At 27.2% G+C, this 24,339-nt stretch overlaps 1 protein-coding gene across 1 annotated transcript; it reads right to left on the reverse strand.

Annotated features, from left to right (window-relative positions):
• Nucleotides 1-920: 920 nt before the first annotated feature.
• Nucleotides 921-3,383, reverse strand: LOC124930006 (putative receptor protein kinase ZmPK1). The gene has a single exon (XM_047470377.1). It carries the CDS (start codon nucleotides 3,381-3,383, stop codon nucleotides 921-923), a length of 2,463 nt encoding a protein of 820 aa, XP_047326333.1.
• Between the last annotated feature and the right edge of the window lie 20,956 nt (nucleotides 3,384-24,339).

The raw sequence follows: 24,339 nt of genomic DNA on the forward strand, positions 1-24,339 counted from the left end.
TTTAATAATTATTTATCTGACTTATAATGTACATATTGAGGAGAATTTTCTAATGGTTGATCTTTGTTCTGAAAAAATTATTGAAAAAAAAATTGACTGTTTGATGATTTCTTTCATTTAGTATAAAATTCTTCTCAATGTTTATCTTGAAGAATTACACATCTCTTTTATATATTTCTAGTTATACTCAAATGTTTATTTTAGATTAAAATTTGATTTTTTTATTAATAAATATGTAATTGTTAAAATTTTAAAATATAAGTAACTAATAATATAATATTTTGAATAAATAGGTAAATAATATATAAATGAAATTCATAATGTTAGTTTGTAAATATCTAGTTTTAGTTTTTTTTTTTCAATTGGATAACAGATCAATCAATTTTTAGTGATTATATGTATTAATAGTATATTAAAAAAAATAATAGTCAAATAATTAAAAAAAAAAAGGTATTAAAAGATTTATCTGCACATAATTATCTTTTAACAGGTAAGTTTAAATGTCAGTAAAAAATACTTTTTACCCACACAAGTTTATTCTTTAACGACACAGTTCATATGTCAGTAAATATTTATAGGCGCATAATCCTTTTACCGGCATAAATTCATGTGTTGTGATAGGTCTTTGCCGACTCCATTTTTACTTAAAATATCTTAGAAATATAAAATTTACACCCAATTCCATGCAAACATGACACGATTATATAGACAAGTTGGTTCATATAACGAATACTTAAAGAACAATGAATCACAAAATGAAGCTACACTTATATATTATGATACAATTATTAATATCACTGTCGGAAAAACCTAAATAAGTATTTAATATCACAATTTCATCATAGAAAACGAGTAAGCCAATTAAAGAAATACAGTTTTAATCAATCCAATACTGAAGACATATTCTAATAGATTCATACTCAAACATCATCATCTTGACCTTGTGAACATTCATCGTATTGAGTTAGAAGCTCCACCACTTCGCTCATTGCCGGCCTTTTATCACGGTCTTCAAGAACACACATTAAAGCAACTCTCATCAACCTTTCCACCTTCTCTTTGTCATATTCACCTCCAATACTCGGATCTAGCACTTCCATAATCTTCCCTTCTTTCATCTTCTCCCTCACCCAATCCACCAAGAGATAATATTGATCATCATCTTTTTTCAAATGATTATGACCTTTGTGTTTTAATACCGAGCTAAGCGAACCTTCATGTTGATCATCGTCTTGCTTCATCACTACCGGAAACCAAGCCCTCTTCCCACTTATAAGCTCCAACAAGACAATCCCATAACTATATACATCTGCTTTGGCATTTATCGTTTGATTCTTCATCCATTCCGGCGCTAGGTAACCTCTAGTTCCACGAACCCTCGAGAAACTTGTATCATTAACTTCACTATTGTCTTTCAAAAGTTTTGACATGCCAAAATCCGCCACTTTCGCTTCATGTCGTTCGTCTAGCAATATGTTTTGAGGCTTTACATCACAATGTAAAATCCATTCGAGACATTCTTCGTGTATGTACAACAATCCTTTGGCGGTTCCTAATGCAATGTTATATCTCTTATCAAAGTCCAAACTCGAAAGGTTCTTGTCCAATGAACCATTCTCCATATATTCATACACAAGAAGTTTTTGATCATCATCTACACAAAATCCCCACAACTTCACCAAATTCTTATGGTTAAGCTTCCCTATAATGCTTACCTCTGCCCAAAATTCAGCTTCACCTTGCAAAACGCCTTCGAGTCTCTTCACGGCTACGACTCTTCCGTTGTCTATAACCCCTTTATAAACGGTCCCGAATCCTCCCTTTCCGATCTCTTCCTTAAAGTTCTGAGTCGCTCGTTTGAGCTCAGCCAAACTGAACCGCTTAAATCCCATGGCAAGTAAAATGTAACCCATGTTCTCAAATTCTTCATGAATATGTCTTGGGAAGATTAACCGCCATCCTATGACAATACAAATAGTTTCAATGACAGCAAAAGAACCGACAAATGCAATCAAGTATTTAATATACGGATTCTTTTGTCCTTGATCATCGTAGTATAGAACGTTACGGACGTTTAGGTCAAGAACTTTCATGGAGCAATTCAAACCGGATAATAGCTGTGAATTGAACGTATTATTTCTTGGAACTTTGATGTGAAAGGTTCTTGTAACGTCTGGCATATGATATCCATTTAAGAGACTCCTTTTTGGAAAGCATTCTCCCTTACCATCTTGTGAATATCCAAACCCTACACACTTGCAATCATTAAGGCAAGCATTTTTGCATTTTTCAAAGCTCATTCCAATTCCATACGTGTTCAAATCATTACCATAGTAATCGGTGTTGAGAAGCTTGATAAAATCCAACTCATCGTTCGAAATCGAAACGCCACACGATAGATTAAACCGAGGCGTGCATCCTTTCGACCAATCCGAAGAATCGGTTTGGTTGAAAATAACCGGACAAAAGCAAGTGGGTACAGGGGTATAACCGCAAATACCATTAGCACCACAAATCCCATGAACCTTACAAGAATCTAAAGAAGTTCCTGGAAGCCATGAGATTTCCCAGAGACCGTTTGATGAATCCAAGGTGTAAAGCCTCGGAATTCCATCATAATCCAATGTAAGCCGTCTTTTAAATCCTAACCCATAGTCTGTTGAATTGAACTTCAAATTATCACTCGATCTAAAACTTCCCATCTCATTAAAAACCGCTATTCTAGAGCTATTATAAGGTGTCCTTTTATTAACAAAGATAGTTGTATCTACTCTTGGCCAATAAACACTTGAATACAAAGGACCGTCATAGATTAGATTCATGACATTATTGTCATCAAATTTCAACTTATAAAAACCAGATAAATAAATACCTGGTCTTCTCGCCGAAACCAAAGTCGTGTTCCTAATAAGCGGTTGGTTCGGTACAAGCGTGTCGGTTGGGTGACCGAAACTCTCCCATACGACAGTTCGACCGTTGTATGTAGCCAAAATAAGATTCCCCGACTCGAGAAGCATTAGTTCCACGTGGGTTTTCGAATAAGTGTCACTAGACCACGCAATCGAACCATCTGCATCGGTTAAGACTAGATTGGCAGTTCTTTGTAGCGAAAGGCTCGACCTTTTGCTACTAACTGGCTTATCTCTGTTAGCCATCCAAATAACTGTTTTGTTCAATGAGTGGGTATACCAGATTGCATAGGAATAGGCATTAGTTCCCACTTTGTAGAATCCACTTGAAAATGTCCCTTTTGGTGAGATTAAATAGTCGCCTTCTTTCTCGACGGATAAAGATTTTGTAAGGCTTAAGCTCGATAATCCGGTTGTTTCTGCTCCAAGACACACATTAAGGAAGAAGATCACATACATCATCATGACTTCCATGGATATGGAATGGATGGATCTCAGGAGTTTTTTTTGTTTAGATTTCATTTGAAAAACTAAACAATTCTGAGTCTTTATAGTAATAGAATCCAGTCATACGTCACAACTAGGTTCGTTGAGGTGAGATATGGCCAATGAACATTCAAATCTAAATTGGACTTTCAATTTTTTAATGTGGATATATTTCGTACATTACTGAAAATTGATTATCAAGTGGATTTTGATATATGTAATTATTTATAGCTAGTATTATTGTTATTTGTTTAGTACCACGAATTATTATATTTTATAGGTAAATGTTTTTGTCTTTTTATGAAAGTCAACTATATGAAAGGTTATACAAAAGTATATATTTGAATGGGGTATATAAGAGTATTTTAGACTTTAATTAGTTGGTGTTGAATAGAATTTTGAATTAAAATTGTGGGTTTATTGAAATTTTAATGTTTTTTTGATCATATAAATTGTATATGAATTTGTAATCTTCACTTTTAGGTTCACATTTAAGAGTCTGCTATCAATTTAACCGAATTACACCATGATTAGATGAAATCAGAGTAATTACAGATAATTTCATTTTTTAAATAAATTTAAATTTGGTCATACAATGTCTGTTATAACTTATTAAAAATAAATATATATGGCGGAGTACGAGATATTGAATCGACTTAATACTATTCAAAAAAAATTATTAATTGAGTCCGTAAATCTAAAAACGACTCAAGCTCGAGGCAATAGAAATCTGATCCACAAAAGTATAATTATATAGGTTTCCATAAATAAAATGTACATAAACTCAGAAAGCTCATTCTATAATGGATGGTTTCACACAATCAAACATCTCATGAGTCTCTTTCATAAAGAAGAAATCCTTCTAGACGTTTTCTTTAAATATCTCTTAGATAATTATAATATTTTTCTCACATTTTTTTAATATGAAATCTATCCACGCTTTACCTGCATATGTTTACTAAAAATAATAGAGACTTCATCGATGAAACAGTTCGACATTAATGTAGTCGACAAAATAGATGGACAAATGTAATTAAGTATGTAAGGTCTCGCATCAATTTTGTTATAATTAAACGAAAAAAATCTACACAAGATTGATTTTCATACTATGAATGCAGTTTTCTTGATTACAGATCATCTAACAAAGGTTATGAGTGTCTTATCATTCCATCTCAATGTATATTTATCTCTCTACATGTTACTTTTGAAGAACTCTAATTTTCATTTTAAAAGTAAGAACTATGTGCACTTGTCTAAACCACCTCAAGATAATGAGACATCTCTTCCAACAATTATACTTCATTCCTCAATACCACCTATATCACCTCATACTTCATCGTCTCCACCATCACCCTCTTCTCCCTCCACGGCATCACCAAACACTATATCATTTTTTTCTACTATTATTACTGTTTTTTAACACAACCAATTATTATAATAGTTCATGCACCTAAATGTTCTAGTCATTAGATGATCACACGAAACAAATCAAGGTCCATTTCCTCATCAGCTCTCATCGCTACTTCTTTCGCTACTATATTTACATGTTTTACTAAAGCTAATAAGGATCTGCAATGACGTCTTATAATTCTCTTATTCAAAACAAAACATTGTCTCTCATTCCTCTGCACCATCTCATAATCTTGTTGGATGTAATGAGTTTTCAAACTCAAACTCAAGCATAAAGTTGATGAGTCTATTGATCAACATAAAACACATCTTGTGCAGGAATGGTTTCATCAACAACAAGGTATTAATTATGAAAAACATGCAATCATGTGCCAAAGCCTACAACTATTTATGTCATTCTTTCTTTGGTAATATCTTTTCAATGGTTCATTCATCAACTTGATATTATTAATGCATTTCTTCATGGGTTTCTACAAGAAGAAGTTTTAATGTCTCAACCACCCGATTTTGTCTATCCAGACTTTCTTAATCATATATGCAAACTTCACAAGACAATCTATAGTCTTAAACAGACTCCTCGTGCTTGGTATGATACTCTTTAGACTACTCTATATCTCTTTATTTCACATAATTGAAATGTGATATTACTATCTTCACATATCATGCGCCTCAATATCCACATACTTGTAGTATATGTCGATGATATTATTCTCACTAACAACTTTAAATCATATCTGACTAAAATTATACTCCAATTATTTAAACTATTTCCTGTTAAAAATTTAGGTCAGTTACATTATTTTCTTGGCATGGAATCCACTTATACCAAAGATGACTTATTTCTTTCTCCATCCAAATATGTTAGAGATATTTTCACTTGGGCTAATATGCTCTAAGAAAAGTCATTACACACTCCAGTATTTATTGGCTCCTCTCTTTCTAAATATGATGGTGATCATTTGTCTCATCTTTTTATCTATCGGAACATAATAGGGGATTTACAATATCTTACAATCACCTGTCTTCAGTTAGTATTTGTTGTCAATCGAGCTTGTCAATTCATGCAAGCTCACACCTCTCATTGGGGAACAGTTAAATGCATTCTTCGATATCTTCGACATACCACTCGTCATGGGATCTTCCTTTGTCCAATTTCACAATTCACTTTTGTTGTATACTATAATCCTGATTGAGCATGATGTCCTGATGATCGTTGTTCAACTCATATTTGTGCAAACTCACGATTTGTGCCTCACATTTTTACGTAGCAAATTAACGATTTGTGCCTCATATTTTTGTTTATAGGGAGATGATAAAGTTTTAAATAACCAAGAGAAGTCGTAATTTTATCTCATATTAGTTATACCCTATTAATGAGCTCCTAAATTTTCTCATATTAGTTGACTTTTCTAGTATTATTATAAATACATAAATTATTGTAAATATTATCAATTCATCAATAATATTAGTTTAATCTTTCACTTCAATAATTCAATCAATAAATAAAATTATTGTAATAAATTATTAAGGAAACACGGATAATCTAGGATTATAAGCTTAATCAAACAAATATATATATATATATATAATGATGCTTAATTTTTAAAGTGTCCGGATTGTCGGGTCGAGAGTTGTGGTTAATTTGGATATATATGTGAGAGTAAATGGATACTGTGGTCGGATTATGGGTTGAACCGCTCATAAATTTAAAACGGTTAAAAATAAAATTAAAAAAGCTATAGGTATGGTTCGAATTTGTAACCTAACAAAACAAGTATAACTCATTAATCATCTAGGCTAATAACACTTTATATATTAAATTCAACACCCAATTTGATAAATGCGGGACATTTTAACTATATAAGTTCAACTTTTTAACTAATTAATCTATATATATATATATAATGATGCTTAATTTTTAAAGTGTCTGAATTATCGGGTCGAAAGTTGTGCTTAATTTGGATATATATGTGAGGGTAAGTGGATACTTAAGTCGGATTGTGGTTTGACCCGCTCATAAATTTAAAACGGTTAAAAATAAAATTAAAAATGCTATAGGTATGGTTTGAATTTGCAACCTAACCAAACAAGTATAACCCTTTAACCAACTAGGCTAATAACACTTTATATTTTAAATTTAACACTAAATTTGATGAAAGCGTGACATTTTAACAATATAAGTTTAACTTTTTAACTAACTAATCTATATATATATATATATAATGATGCTTAATTTCTAAAGTGTGCAAATTATCGGGTCGAAAGTTATGGTTAATTTGGGTATATATGTGAGAGTAATGAATACTTGGGTCGGATAATCAAACAAATTATTATAATTTGTTCTATGCCTTAGACGACAATATTAGATTAGGAACTTCTTTGTTCAACGGATTAATTAATTTGTGTTTTTCTTTTTCTTTGTTTTTGTTAATAAAGATGTTGACCTACATATTTATCATTATTTTTATTTTATTTTTAAAATGGTAAAAGAATTTAAGATTTATTTTAATATTTTTTTATATTTTAATGTAGTAAGGTAGCATTAATGTAGAGACATCACTTTTTACTTCATTCTAAAACATTCTAAATAGAAATCGAAATAGTAACATTTGGTCTATTAAAAATTATTCTTGTTAAGAGTTTTGAATTACAAATATATCATCTCAACAAGTTTAGAGCAACACATAAATCTAAAAAAAAACATAAAGTTGGTAACATATCAACCTTAGGGAATAAAGTCTTTGACCAAATTAGACACCAATATGTATGTCAAAGTCATTATATTGTGAAGCAATGAAAAACATATTAGAATGATCAAAAGAGAGTTTCGTTGAGACAAAATGAACATAATAAATGAAATTAAACATGGTCATGTACGTAGGAGAATGTAAATAAAATGCTTTTGAGAAATTAATTAAACTAAAATTACATATCTATCCAAACCCACACATTTGAAAATGGATTTACCATATTTACTAACTAAAATTATTCTCTCACTTTGTTCAATAATGTCATTAGGAATTTGATATTACTTTTATGAAACAAACATAAAATATTACCGTGAATTTGATATTACTTTTATGAAACAAACAGAAAATATTACCGATCTCAGATATGCTGTTCTACTCTTTACTTCTCTTGTACCTTTTGAAAAAATTAATAAAAGATTCATTTATATAAACAAATAAAGGAATTTGGACCACATAGTTTTAATAAAAAAAATTCAAAGTGTACACATAGGAATTAGGATTACATGGAATGGAACAACTGATCTTTGTTCATATTACCGGCCCAAGACTAAGGGCTTGAGCCTAAGGGTCAGGTTTTATTCCAAAATTGAACCATCTTATTATAAATTAAATCAATTATTTTATTAATTAAAATATACAAATTACTTTTACTTCAATATTTTATTTTATATTAATAAAAAATCATATATATATATATATATATATATATATATATATATATATATATATATATATATATATATATATATCTTATATTTATTTTATTATATTATAAAATTTATTTTCATATAAATTAAATTTATAAATTATTTCATTTAAAAATATTATATTAAATATAAATAAGTTTAAAATATAAATAAAATTATAACCTAATATATTATCTAATATACCATTTAAATTTTAAATAGTTTAAATATATTTAAATAAAAATATTAATTAATTTATAAATATATCTCATTTAAATTAAATATTTATAAAGAAATATATATAATTTTATTTTAATATAAACTAACTTAAAAAAATTATTCTAAATAAATATTATAATAAACTTGTTTGAAATTTGGTTATTATCTTATAACATTTATTTCATATAAAACTTTTATATTAATTATATTAAATATAAATAAATACATAATATAAATAAAATTATAATATACTATATTATTTTATGTAATATTTAGATTATAATAGTTGTGATTTATAAAATTAGTATTTATTTAAATTTTTATTTATGTATTAATAAAAGTTCATATTAACATATTTATAATTTTTTATATTTATTTTATTATATTTTAAAATTTTATTTAATATAAATTAAATTATTTCATTTAAAAAATATTATTAATCATAATATATATATATATATATATATATATATATAAATAAGTGAGGGGTATAATAGGAATAAAATTTTTAAAAAAAAATCAAGTTTTTTACTACTTTCATCAAATAAGGGTTATTTGAAAAAACCCAAAACTTATCCAAAATAACCCCTTAATCAAACAAGCTCTTAGGAAAAAGAAGGACCACACCAACTCTTTTAATGATACTTTTATTTTACTATATTTTATGGGGAATTATATAGACACTCAATAATATTCTTTCCCCAAAGCCTAAAGATATATACATTATGTATAACTTCCCGCATTTATTATGAATATATTTATTTATTTATTTGACAAAAAGACTTCAAGTAATTAGAGGTGTGGTTTTGTTTGTATGAATATTTTATCGGGAAGAATGTCAATTTACACACCAAGTTGTAGGAAGGTGTCAAATTTACTTATTAAGTATTAAAATTTTATTTATATATATAAATGAAATTTTGATACTTAATAAGTAAATTTGACACCTTCTTACAACTTGATGTGTAAAATTAGCATTCTTCCCATATTTTATCGTTAGAACGACAATAATAATTTAGTAAACAAATTTTGATATATTTACTGGTTTATAATTACAAGTTCTAAAGGATGATTTCCATTTTTATCCCATTGTGTTACAAAAACAAAATTATGAATTTGAAAATTATTAATATTTTTTAAATAAAAATTATTTTTTGAGACAATTATAAGTGATAATTTCACTTCAATTTAAAGTGTTCGGAATAAAACCGAACAAATCTTTTCTCTCTTTAAATAATATTTTTTTTCATTTAAACTATCTTATTAATTAATAACAACTATTAACCACAATCATTCTTTTAAGGAATTAAACATTTTTTTATTTTTTGTGAAAGAGTGAAAAATCTATAATTCATATTTCATAAAATATAACAGGAAGATAAGAAAAGATGTACTTATTATGTTTTCTTAGGAGTTAACATTTATTTTTTATTTTATGAATGAGTGAAAAATCTATAGTTCATATTTAAAAAAAGTTATACCAGAAAAATAGGAAAAGATGTACTTATTATATTACATTTAGGGTTTGTTTGGTCCAAGTAATATAATGGATACATTATATTTTATTTTACTATTAATCCTTTTCAACAAATTGGGGTGGATTCACAATGCTTTGTTTGTTATGTTTAGTAAACCAATAATATCCCAGGACAAAAAAAAAAGTAGCCCTTATATTAAAATTAGGATAAAAGTAAACTCCTAAACTAAAATTCATTTAAGAGTGAACATAGTAAACAAAATCTATTATTAATATTAATTTAGAAAAATAAGTAATTATATATATATTATTTTAAAAGAAAATATTGAAAAAATTTATTTAACAATTTATATATTATTTTATTTTTAATTTTTTTTTTTAATTTTATATATACGATCTATATACCCAATTCATAGTACGAGGAATATATACATATTTTCTTTTTAACCCAAATTATCGGTTTTATATAATTGAAATGATTTTAAATGTTTATAATATAAATTCAAATAAAAATAAAAATAAATATAAAATGAGCATAGAATATTTAAAACTTAATTAAATGTAAAAATAATTATTTATATAGTTTTTTATTTATAGTATTTACTTTGTACAAAATGTTTTTCAACATAGTTTTTTTTATTTTTTATTTTATTTATTTATTTATAGTACTTATTATTTTATTTTATTTTTTTAATTTATATTTTATTATCAAACCGGTTATTAAACTAAATTTTTTAATCAAACCTAACATGTTTTTATTTTTTATTTTAGTAACTATATGAAAACATTTGGTGTAAATATAAAAAAAGAAAAAGAAAATAAAAATAAAAAACATTTTTTCTGTTTGTTGTTGTGGTGAAGTATTTTTCGTCTGATCTTGACCGAGAATTAGAAGATGATGTCAAACAGTTGGAGGAAAAGGGTCTCGTCGATGCGCATTTGCTTCAGATTGATATCTTCAACGGCTTAAGGGATTCTGTATATATAAATTTTTTCAATATTATTCTTTTAAATTGGTAAATTGGTAAATCCCTTGTTTTTTGAATGAGAAATGAATTTTTAATCATAAAAATATTTTTATTACATTGACATATATTATATATTTAAAAAATAGAAAATTTAATATTTTCTAATAATAATATTAATTCATCAAAATATATATTAATTTAATAATTATATTTTAACTAAATAATATTATAAAATATAATAATAATATTTAGTTCAAAAATAAGTTTGAAATTATTATTTTTATTTTATAAAAAAACTAAATATCTTGTTATTGTAATTAATAATAATATAATTTGAAATTCTAAAAATTATTAATAATAATTTAAATTAAATTAATAGAAATATAAAATTCTATATATTAATAATAAAAATTAATAAACTTTTATTAGATTTTTTATCTAACAAATATTAGAATATATTTAATTAATTTATATAATATATTATATAAAACTTATTAAATATAATAATAATATATAATAATATTAATAAATAAAATGAATAAAAATATTAATATATATATATATATATATATTAATGATAAAAAATAATAAACTTTTATTAGTTTTTTTATTGAAGAAATATTAAAATATATTTAATTTATTTGTATAATATATTATTTAAAACTTATTAAATATATTATTTATTAATAATATATATAATAAATAAATTAAACAATTAATAGAAATATTAAAATAAATAATAAACTTTTATTAGTTTTAGACTAAATATATATTAAAATATAATTAATTTGTTTATATAATATATTTTATAAAACTTATTAAGCATTATAATAATAATAATAAATAAAATAATTAGAAACATTAAAATAAATATATATTAATAATAAAAATTAATAAACTTTTTATTAGCTTTTTATTAAATAAATATTAAAATATATTTAATTTATTTTTATAACATATTATTTAAAATCTATTAAATATGATATTTAATTATAAAATATATTAATAAATAAAGTTATAAAAATAAAAAAATAAATATATATTATTAATAAAAAATAATAAATATTTATTAGTTTTTATTATATCAATATTAAAATATATTTATATTTATAATATTTTATTATTAAAAAAGAAATTTTAAAGTTTGTAAAATAATTTTTTTTAATTATTAAATTTGTTATGATTATAATTTATTATTTTAAATGAATTAAAATCAAAATAATATTTAAATTAAAATAAAAGTAAAAAAAATAATAAATAAGTTTATGAGTTTTTTTGAAAAAAAATTAATGAATATAAATATAGGATAATTACTCTTCTTTATATTTTCACATCTTATAATAACTTATAATAAGAAATAAAAATAAATAAAAATTAATTAATTTTCAATTAATTTAAATTTTAAATCCTTATAATTATAATTTTTATAATTTATTTTTATTAAATTAAAAAATTATTAATTTTAAATAAATTAATTTTGAATATTTTAATATTTTCTAATAATAATATTAATTAATAAAAATAAATATTAATTTAATAATTATATTTTAACTAAATAATATAATAAAATATATCAAAAATATTTAGTTAGAAAATAAGTTTAAAATTATTATTTTATTGTAAATAAAATTAAAATATAATTAAAATAAACATCGTTTAAATTATTAGTTCGGTACCTCTTAATCATCATATACATTTTACTCGTTTAATTGTAAAACAAAAATTTATTTTTAATATATATTAAAACCAAAATTTTCCATTGACTTAATTTAATTATAATTTTTATTAAATTGAAATAATATTAAACTTTAAATAAATTAATTTTGAAAATTTTAATATTTTCTAATAATATTATTAATTGATAAAATAAATATTAATTTAATAATTATATTTTAACTAAATAATATTATAAAATATATTAATAATATTTAGTTAGAAAATATGCTTTAATATATATTAGTGTATTTGAAAATTTTAAAAAGATGAAATAATAAATAAAATTAATAAAAATAAATAAATTAATATATAATAATAATAATAATAATAATAAATATTATTAGTTTTTTATCATGATATTTAATAATAATATATAATAATAAATAGAATGAATAGAGATATTAAAATAAATATATATTAATAATAAAAAATAATAAACTTTTATTACTTTTTTATAGAATAAATATTAAAATTTATTTAATTTATTTATGTAATATAGTATTTAAAAATTATTAAATATATTATTTATTAATATTATATAATAATAAATAAAATTACTGTATACGAATGATAAAAAATAATAAAATTTTATTATTCAATAAATATTAAAATATATTTAATTTATTTGTATAATATATTATATAAAATTTATTAATATATTTATTTAATAAAAAAACTAATAAAATTTTATTATTTTTTATTAATATTATATATTTATTTTAATATTTCTATTAATTTTATTTATTTATTATATATTATTTTTTAATAAGTTTTAAATAATATATTATACAAATTAATAAATATATATTAATGTTTATTTAATAAATAAAACTAATAAAAGTTTATTTTTTATTATTAATATATATTAATTTTAATAATTATATTAATTTTATTTAATATTATTTATTATTATATAACATTAATAAATATTATATTTAATAATTTTTAAATAATATATTATACAAATATATTAAATATATTTTTATATTTATTCAAATAAAAAAATAATAAAAGTTTATTAATTTTTATTATTAATATATATTTATTTTAATATTTATATTAATTTTATTTATTTATTATATATTTTTATTAAATATTAATTTTAATAAGTTTTAAATATATTATACAAATAAATTAAATATATTTAAATATTTATTTAATAAAAAAACTAATAAAAGTTTATTTTGTATGATTCTTATAATATATATATATATATATATAATAAATTCAAATTAAAAATTTTATGACTGAATAGAAAAATATACAAATAACTTCTTATTTTATTTTAATAATTAGGGAATGTAGGGATAAATTATTATTATTTTTAAATCCATTTTTTTGTTTAGGGATTTAGTAGTTAATAACTATTATTTTATTTTTTAAGATTTAATTTTTAAAAAGATTGCATAAAAGATTTAGAATTTCAAACATTTTTAATTTATAATTTTTAAACTGCACTTTAAAATATTTTTAAATATTTTTTATATTAACTTTGCTATTTGTCAACTAAATAGTAAATAATATTTATCTACAAGTATTTAATAAAATTTAAAGCTGGAATAGTTAGTCACTACTCAGTTACCTTTGGACCAAGTATAAAATAAGTAGAATCTTTAGAGGCGTTAATTGATGTGAATGTCATGATCGGAGTTTACCTGGAGACTTTTGATGTTGAGGTCATGATCGCAGTTAGCCGGAGACTTGTAGAAAAATCAATTTTCAACCCGAAATATGAATTAATAAGATGAAGACTCAATTATCAATCTAATCTAAGACCATAGGGTCTTCCTTAAGTAATTTAAAATTCATTAGGATAAGCTAGAATAAATCATTCAACCTTTTGAAATCACAAAAATGTAGAGAAATATTAGAAGAATGTAGAAATTTATCTCGTAATTTTAGTATTATAGAACTTAAGTTATGTTATCGCAAAAATGATAAAATTGTTAGGAATTTCAAGTTAAATAATACTTTCCTATTGAAATCAATTGATCTGATTAATTTCACAAGTCAACCAAATCATACTAGAAGATCAACAAAGTAATAAAGAACACCAGATTTACGTGGAAAACCCTCTCAACACGGAGGGTAAAAAACCACGGGGCAAAACCAACAGATTTCACTAAACAGTAAGAAACCGATACAATTGTTTTTTTCAACTTTAAACCTAAAGTTGAGGTATACATATAGAGAAACTAATTTCAATCAAACCCAAACAAAACTAGGTTTGAGAAAACATGAAATTCCCTTTACAAGTAAGAGAGAAAAGAACTTGAGGGTAATCAAGACAAAAAAGGTGATACTCTATTCTCCTTCTCTTCTTCTTCCTTTATATCTTCTTCTCTTCTTCTTCCTCTGTATTTTCTTCACTTTGTTTCTCTTGATCTCTTCACAGAACTCTCACTGAAAATTGTGGTAGAGAGAGAACCAAAATTAGGATTTATTTGGTTTTTATATTGCTTAATTGGGCTGGACCCATAAGGCCCAACAATCTCCCCCTCCAGCCCACGGAGAGAGGCACACTGATCTTCAAGTCATCACTTGGTATTCACGCCGACAAGCCGACAACAAAGCTCAAACTTGTCTTTTGGAACTATCTTCGTAAACATGTCTGATGGATTCTTATCAGTGTGAATTTTCTTCAGCTTCATCTGCTGGCTTTCTATTGCATCTCTTAACCAATGAAATCTCACATCAATATGCTTAGTTCTGGAATGATATGTAGCATTCTTGCTCAAATCTATAGCACTCTGACTATCACAGAAAACAACTGCATCTCTTTACCAGCTTCAGTGGCTGCAATGTATTATGCTTCTGTGGTTGACAAAGCCACACATTTCTGCAATTTGGATTGCCATGACACGGCTCCTCCTGCAAAAGTAAACACATAACCTGAAGTGGATTTTCTGTGATCCAGATCTCCAGCCATATCAGAATCAGTGTAACCTTCTAGCACATGTTCACCATTTCCAAAACTCAAACACAAATTGGAAGTGCCTCTTAGATATATAAGAATCCATTTCACTGCTTCCCAATATTGTTTTCCTAGATTAGAAAGGAATCTGCTTACCACACCGACTGCATAAGTTATATCTGGCCTAGTGCAACCCATTGCATACATCAAACTCCCTACAGCTGAGGAGTATGGCACACTTGACATTTCATCCTTTTCTTTTTCTGTTGATGGACACAACTTCTTGCTCAATTTCAAATGGCTAGGAAGTGGACAACTTACTTTCTTTGCTCCTTGCATGTTGAATCTTTCAAGCACCCTTTCAATGTACTTCTCTTGTGACAACCAAAGTCTCTTAGTCTTTCTGTCACGAGTAATCTTCATGCCCAATATTTGGCGTGCTTGACCCATGTCTTTCATTTCAAATATCTTGGACATCTCTTTCTTCAACATAGATATAAACAGAGCATCCTGTCCTGCAATCAACATATCATCAACATAAAGTAAAAGGATTATAAATTTTCCATTATGAAATCTTTTGAAGAAAACACATGGATCTGCCTTGGTTTTCTGGTACCCATGACTCATCATAAAGGAGTCAAATTTCTTGTACCACTGTCTCGGGGCTTGTTTCAAACCATATAGACTCTTCTTCAATTTGCAAACCATGTTCTCTTTTTCTTTCACTTCAAATCCCTCTGGTTGCACCATATAGATCTCTTCTTCAAGGTTACCATGAAGGAATGCAGTTTTTACATCAAGTTGTTCAAGTTCAAGATCTAGGCCAGATATTAGACCTAACACTGCACAAATGGAAGTCATCTTTACCACTGGTGAGAAAATTTCCTCAAAGTCGATGCCCTGTTTCTGTCCAAAACTCTTTACAACCAGTCGGGCTTTGTACTTCATAAGTTCTCCATTTTCATCTCTCTTTAGCTTGAACACCCATTTATTTCTCAAGGCCTTTCTACCCTTAGGAAGCTCCACAAGCTCATATGTGTCATTTTCTTGCAATGACTTCATCTCGTCTTTCATTGCATCCTGCCACTTAACTTTGTCTTTATGAGCTTGTGCCTCCTGAAAACTTTATGGCTCTCCTTCTTCTGTCAACAGGATATACTCTGAAGAAGGGTATCTTTTAGAAGGTTTGTGCTCTCTTTCTGATCTTCTTACTTGGGGCTCTTCTGGCTCCACTTGATGATGTTGCTCCCCCTACATAGAAGCATCATTAACAATATCATCATCTTTACTACCATTCATGTTAGAGGTTTCTTTAGCAACTTCTTCATCATGTTCATCTTCATTTGTTATTGCTGACTGTACATATGAAGGAACTGGTATGAGTTCTATGAACTCATCAACCCTCTCTGAATTCTCGTTGATTTCTGGACTTATCCCTGTCTGACCTTCAAAGAACACAACATCTCTGCACCTGACAATTCTCTTCTTTTCTGAGTCCCATAACCTGTACCCAAATTTTTTATTTCCATATCCCAGGAAAATACATGGAGTCGTTTTATCATCCAACTTGGATCTTTGTTCCTTTGGAATATGCATATATGCTTTGCATCCAAACACCCTTAGATGTGAGTATGAAACATTCTTCTTAGACCATACTGTTTCTGGTATCTCGAATTTCAAAGGAATAGATGGCGACCTGTTTATGAGATAGCAGGTTGTGCGAACTGCTTCTCCCCAAAACTGTTTTGGCAACTTTGCCATCTTCAGCATGCATCTCACCTTTTCTACAATGGTGCGGTTCATTCTCTCAGCCACACCATTGTGTTGCGGAGTTCCAGGCACTGTCTTCTCATGTCGAATACCATATTTGGTACAGTATGCTTTAAATTCCTTGGAGGTATACTCTCCCCCGTTATTAGAGCGAAGACATTTCAGCTTACTGTTTGTCTCTCTTTCTACCATGACATGGAACTCTTGAAAGTAATTGAATACCTGGTCTTTTATTCTCATAAAATAAACCCACACCTTTCTAGACGCATCATCAATAAATGTTAAAAAATATCGATTGCCACCCAATGACTCCACTTCAAAAGGACCACACACATCAGAATAAATCAAGTCTAACACATTATGTTTCTTTCTGATGTCTGACTAAAAGAGACTCGATGTTGCTTACCAAATGGGAAGTAGTCGCATAGATCCAGAACCTCATCTTTGGTTGAGGGGATGTGCAGCTTCCTCACCAGAATTCGCAGCCCTTTCTCACTCATGTGGCCAAGGCGTTGATGCCACAGATTTAGAGAGCTTTCAGCTTGTACTGCATTCAGATCATCTTTGAGTACCTTCACATGTGTTCTGTACAATGAGTGCCACGACTTCCCTTTTGCTACAATCATTGATCCTTTGCTGAGTTTCCATTCACCACCACCAAGATAATGCTTGAATCCATCTTTGTCCAATGCATCACCTGATATCAAATTTAGACGCAAATCAGGAATATGCCGCACATCTTTCAGTGTTAACCGATGCCCCTGTTCTGTCTGCAAATAAATGTCACCAATACCCACAATGCTTGAGTGACTAGTATTACCCATCTTCATTGTACCAAGATCTCCAGCCTTGTACGTGGTGAAGAACTCTTTATTCGGTGTAGCATGATAGCAAGTACCTGTATCAACTATCCACTCAACTCCTTGGTGATCTTCTACATGTAGATATTGTTCCTTTTCACAAGAAAGAATAACTACATCCTCTGCAGTTACTATGGCTGTGGTATTTCTGTTTTCATCATCTTTTTTCTGATTTTGCCTTCATTCTGTAGTCTTTTCCAGGCTCTACAATTTTACTTCATGTGACCTTCTTTACCACAGTGATAACATTCTCTCCCCTTAGATTTTGATCTGCCTCTTGACTTGTTACGGCCTCTTGATTGTTGTCGGTGTTCAGCTCTTCCCCTGTTCTCTGTGACTAGGGCCTGTGCACTATTTATATTAGTTGACTTCCTTCTTGTCTCCTCATTGAACAAACTGCTAGTAACTATACTCATAGTAAGCACACCATTCGGAGCTGCATTACTAACTGTCACAACCAATGTCTCCCAACTGTCAGGCAATGATCCCAATAGTAATAAGGCTTGTAGATCATCTTCTAAGGTCATCTCCATCACTGATAATTGATTAATCAAGCTCTAGAACTCGTTTAAATGCTCAGCAACACCTGTGCCTTCTCTGAATTTCAGATTTACCAACTTTCGGATTAGAAACGCTTTGTTACCTGCCGTTTTCTGCTCATACAATGACTCTAGCTTCTTCCATTGCTCATGAGCACTTTTCTCACTTGCTACATGGTGATAAACACTATCATCAAGCCATTGTCTGATTGTGCCGACTGCTTTCCGGTTCAGTTTTATCCAATCAGCTTCAGCCATCTCTTTTGGCTTTGCACTATCTCCTTCAAATGGCTCATACAGATCCTTACAATAAAGGATGTCCTCCATTTTGGATTTTCAAATCTGCCAGTTATTGTTTGTCAGCCTGATCATAGTGCTACTGCCTTCCATCTGAACCTGAGAAAAGCACTCTTCAATAGAAAGTAAACCTAACAGCTCTGATACCACTTGTTGGGAATTTCAAGTTGAATAATACTTTCCTATTGAAATCAATTGATCTGATTAATTTCACAAGTCAACCAAATTATATTAGCAGATCAGCAAAGTAATAAAGAACACCAGATTTACGTGGAAAACCCTCTCAACACGGAGGGTAAAAATCACGGGGCAAAACCAACAGATTTCACTAATCAGTAAGAAACCGATACAATTGTTCTTCTCAACTTTAAACCTAAAGTTGAGGTATACATACAGAGAAACTAATTTCATTCAAACCCAAACAAATCTAGGTTTGAGAAAACATGAAATTCCCTTTACAAGTAAGAGAGAAAAAACCTGAGGGTAATCAAGACAAAGAAGGTGATACTCTATTCTCCTTCTCTTCTTCTTCCTTTATATCTTCTTCTCTTCTTCTTCCTCTGTATTTTCTTCACTCTGTTTCTCTTGATCTCTTCACAGAACTCTCACTGAAAATTGTGGTAGAGAGAGAAACAAAATTAGGATTTATTTGGTTTTTATATTGCATAATTGGGCTGGACCCATAAGGCCCAACAAAAAATTGAGAAAATTTCCATACACGTCCTAAAAGTTGTGGAATTTTAATTTTTGGTTAAGAAAAATACTTTTTTCCATTTTTTTCTAAAATGTTTTAAATGTAAATCGATAAAAGAAAAAAAAAATAATGAAAAGAGAAAGAAAATAAGTCCTTGTGTTTGAATTCAGATTTCGATTAGGATGATTCATGCTCGACATTCGGGCTGGCTCGACATCAGTTGATTCAAAATCAGAAAAATACATGCGAACTCTATTCCCAACGAGTGAATCTCTTTTCTGGCGAATTGACGGGAAAAATAGAACATGGTTTAATGACTTGATCAACAATCACAGCGCACGATTCTTTGAAGCGGCCCATTTTCATTTAGTTCCTTGGTGACTCTCCTAAAATAGATGAGTTCCGAACACAAATGTTCAGTCGCGACAAACAACGTCTCATCGAAGACAATGGATCTGAGAACCAATAGATTTTCATTATTTAGTTAATATTAGAACAAAGAAAAGAAGATTATTAGAATGATATTGAATTGTATTATTGAGTTACGTAGATTATGTCTAATATATAGACATTAGATTAAACTTATAAGGAAACTAATATAATATAATATTGATATTATCACAATTTATCATATTGTGATAATATCTTACAAATATATTATATTCTAACACTCCTCCTCAAACTCAAGATGAAAAATGCTTGAACAACTTGAGGTTGAAGACGATCGAGATGTTGAAATGTTAATGATGTATTCTTCAAACTTTATAAACTCGTGAGCTGTTTAAATTTATCAAATTACATGATGACAGTGTGTTGACTAAAGAGAACCTGCAAAGAAAGTAAATTCCATGGGCATTGAATGTTGGGTGAAATAACAACCGAAAAGAAACTTCGAAGTTACTCATGAGTCTCAAGATCCATCTAATAGCGGGATGACAGTGTGTTGCCTAAAATTAAAAACCAACGAAGAAGGTAGTCCCATGGGACTAAAGTGTTGGGTGAAACAACGCCTAAAAATAAATTCATCCTAACAAAAGAATGGTAATGTGTTGACTAAATAATGTCAATAAGCACATAGGATTGGATTAAGACCAATAAAAATATGGGCATTAACTACTGGAATAAAGCAACAACTGAAAATAAAACTCAGAGATGTGATTGGCGAAGAAAAATAAGATCATCAACATAATTATTTGAAAGAAAAAAAATTATTAAAATATAATAATAATAAATATAACATTATTAGAGCCCTCCATCAATGACTAAAATAACCATTGATGGAGGCAGTGGAAGACTAAAAACGAAATCTCTCACCGAGAGAGCTCTGATACCATATTAGAATAAAACTATTAGAAATAAAGAGAATAGAGAATTTGAATTGGAATAGTTATTGAATCGTATTTTTGAGTTACATAGGTTATGTCTAATATATAGACATTATATTAAACTTATAACTAATATAATATAATATAATATTATAATATAATATAATATTATAGTGATATTATCACAATTTATACAATATATTATATTCTAACTCTAACTGTTAATGTTTCTTCTGGTCCTTTACTAACACTCTTAAGGTGTATAAAAACAAAATAATAATGATAAGAGGATCTTACATCTTAGAAGAGGCAGATGAATAAAACAAATAATAATGATAAGAGGATCTTACATCTTAGAAGAGGCAGATGAATAAAACAGCTTCATCACCAAAGAATTTTTGTGATCGTTAGAAATATATCATTCTTATTTACAATCATTTGTTGTTAATAAGAATTATGCATTAGATTGTTTTAGTCATTATGTAATTACTCGATAAGGCGTCTACCGTAGACACGAGTTGAATTACGGGCTAGGCCGGTTCCATCGCATAGTTAGTCTTCGGGGGCTTCAACATTTATAGGTAATTCATTCGGTGAGGTGACTTATATCTTTAGGAATGTTTGGTGCGCGCAACTCTAAGTGCTCTGATTTAGACATAGGCTGCTTTCTGGCCAAAGTGGGATCGAGGTAGGTTGCATAATAGATTGTGGTTGGTGTCAAAAGAAAGCTAAATTGTAGACTTTTAATTTGGTAAGTCATGGAGCTCAAATAGTTGAGTGTAGCTAGACCAGTCTATGCTTAATTGGCTCCTATGACTTAAATGTGTCCATCATGGGCTCTTCCACGGGCTCTCCCGGGTTGTAGTTGATGAATGACATATTGGGGCTAGTACCAAATTGTTCCTCATTGTTGGTAAATTTTGGTTCATTGTAAGTTCGTGAATCATCAGTCGATGTGCTCTTGATCCCGGCTTGCACAACTTTCATCTTCAAACTTCAAACGCGAACTGGAAATTTTGGAATAAGCATTTTGATTTCCATTTTAACAGGATCGTAGAAGATCTCGTGTCTCGGTCATTTTGAATTTTGATATATCATTGGAACAGTATTGAGCTTGGGGTGAGTGCAAGACTGTCAAAATCGAGAGTTTACGTAAAATCGTTTTTTAGTTGTAAAATCGTAAAATCTAGAGTTTACATGAAATCGTAAGAGTTTAGTTTGAAAAAATAATAATTATTATTTATATATATAATTAAATATTTTATACTTATTCAATTTTAAAAAATTATATATTTTAATATAAAATAAATTAAAAAATAATAATAAGTAAATAACACTATAAAAAATTATACTTACAAAATTAATTATATTAATTAATTAATTTAAATAAATAATAAATTTATTTTTAATTTTTTAAATAAAAGTTTATTTATTTTAAGTAAAATCGTATAGAATCGTAAAATCGATATTATTTATAAACTCGTAAAATCGTAAAATCTTATTATGGTAAATTTAAAATCGTAAGAGTTTACATATTTAAGAGTTTACTTAAAATCAGACTCGTTAGCATAATGTAAAATCGTAAAATCGTAAGATTTTAAGAGTTAACTCGAGATTTTGACAGCCTTGGATGAGTGATCAATGAAGCAAGGTGGTTATGGTGATTTTATTTGTAAAACTGAAGTTGAATGTGGTTGTTTATGAAGAATCACCTACTGGAAAATTACTTTCCCTTTTTTTCCTTTCATGACATGGATTGTGCAATTAATTCACATGATTTTGCATGCATGAGATCCACTCTCTTTATTGCTATATTTGATTGTGTTTATGCTATGTGGTGACATCATGTAACTTTATAAAATTATAGAGACCTAATCTCTAACACAAAAAAAAAAAAAATGATTTTTCAAATTATGATTAGGATTATTATTGTTAGGGATATGAGTTTTTAATTAAATTGAATAAATTATATATAACTTAATGGTAGGTAATTAGATTTAATTAGAAATAAACAAGTTAGAATTTTTTTAATTAATATATATTTTTATGTCTAGTTATTTATTAGAGATGTTCTTTAATTAGGAAATAAAAATTAAGTTGTTCTTAATTATGAATAAATATATTATATAGTATATTAGTATTTATGTTGGAAATAATAAGAATTAATAAATTAGATCTCAATTTATCCATAAATATATTATATAACGGACTGATTATATAAAAATTTATGCAATTATATATTATATAATATATAATTAAGGAGATGGGCTCTCCGGCCCGCATCCTCCCAAAGCAGTTAAATTTGGTTTTTGTTTTTTTAATTTCTGCACAAATACAAAATTATTATTGAATATTGTAAATATTTTTTTTATTAATTAATGCGAGAACCGATTAAGGATGTCGTTTTAGAATTAATTATTTTATTTTTAATTAATTCAAGAATCAGTCAGTTAAAAGGTGTCTGAATTAATTATTTTATTTTTAATTAATCCGAAAACTCGTTAAGGTGTCATTCTTGAATTAATTATTTTATTTAATCTTGGTTTAACATATTGAAAAATACATGAGCTTGATATTTTTTAAAAGTTGTATATTTGCATTGATGAGTGTCTACCACTATATTTGTTAATTTATCATTTTGTAAGGTTTTATGAAATTATCCAGAATTCAATTAAATTAGAACTTTTGATAATTATAGTTTTCAATCAAATTATTTATTTTTAATTTAGTATGATGAGTTCGTTTAAATATATATGAGTAATGATATATACAGCACTTTTATACAAAACCTTCATACAGTACCTACCTCATTTGGAAAGAAAAAAATATATATTTTAAAAAAAATACAAGAGAGAGAAAAATATTTTCTCTTCTTGACAAATGAGGCAGATGCTATATAAAGGTGTTGTATATATCATTATTCTATATATATATTTGTAAGTTTAAGATTATGAACTTTGAATTATTTATAATTATAAATTGAGGTAATAAACAAGTGTCTACAAATTTATTATCGTTTTTAGGTTGCATTGGTAAAAAAAAGAGGGTTTTACCGAAATATTTTTTCAACAGATTTATATATCTGTCGGTATAGGTGCCGAAAGGGAGAAACTTGTTGCAAATGAGAAAAAAAGCCGACAGTCGATGCAAATCTTTCGGTGTTTAGATACAATACCGAAAGATATATACTATATCTTTCGGTTTTGATCTCTACCAAAACATTTTTAGGAAAACGGCTAAGTATGAGATTTTCTTTAAGGTATATACTGAAGGATATAGTATATATTTTTCGGTCTTTATTCCATCCAAAACATTTTCA

Source organism: Impatiens glandulifera, chromosome 3, assembly GCF_907164915.1.
Source record: "Impatiens glandulifera chromosome 3, dImpGla2.1, whole genome shotgun sequence".
NCBI classification, from domain to species: domain Eukaryota; kingdom Viridiplantae; phylum Streptophyta; class Magnoliopsida; order Ericales; family Balsaminaceae; genus Impatiens; species Impatiens glandulifera.

Bases quoted from the DNA above. Each gene is read 5' to 3' on its own strand.
- LOC124930006 (XM_047470377.1), bottom strand. From the start codon at position 3,383: ATGGAAGTCATGATGATGTATGTGATCTTCTTCCTTAATGTGTGTCTT.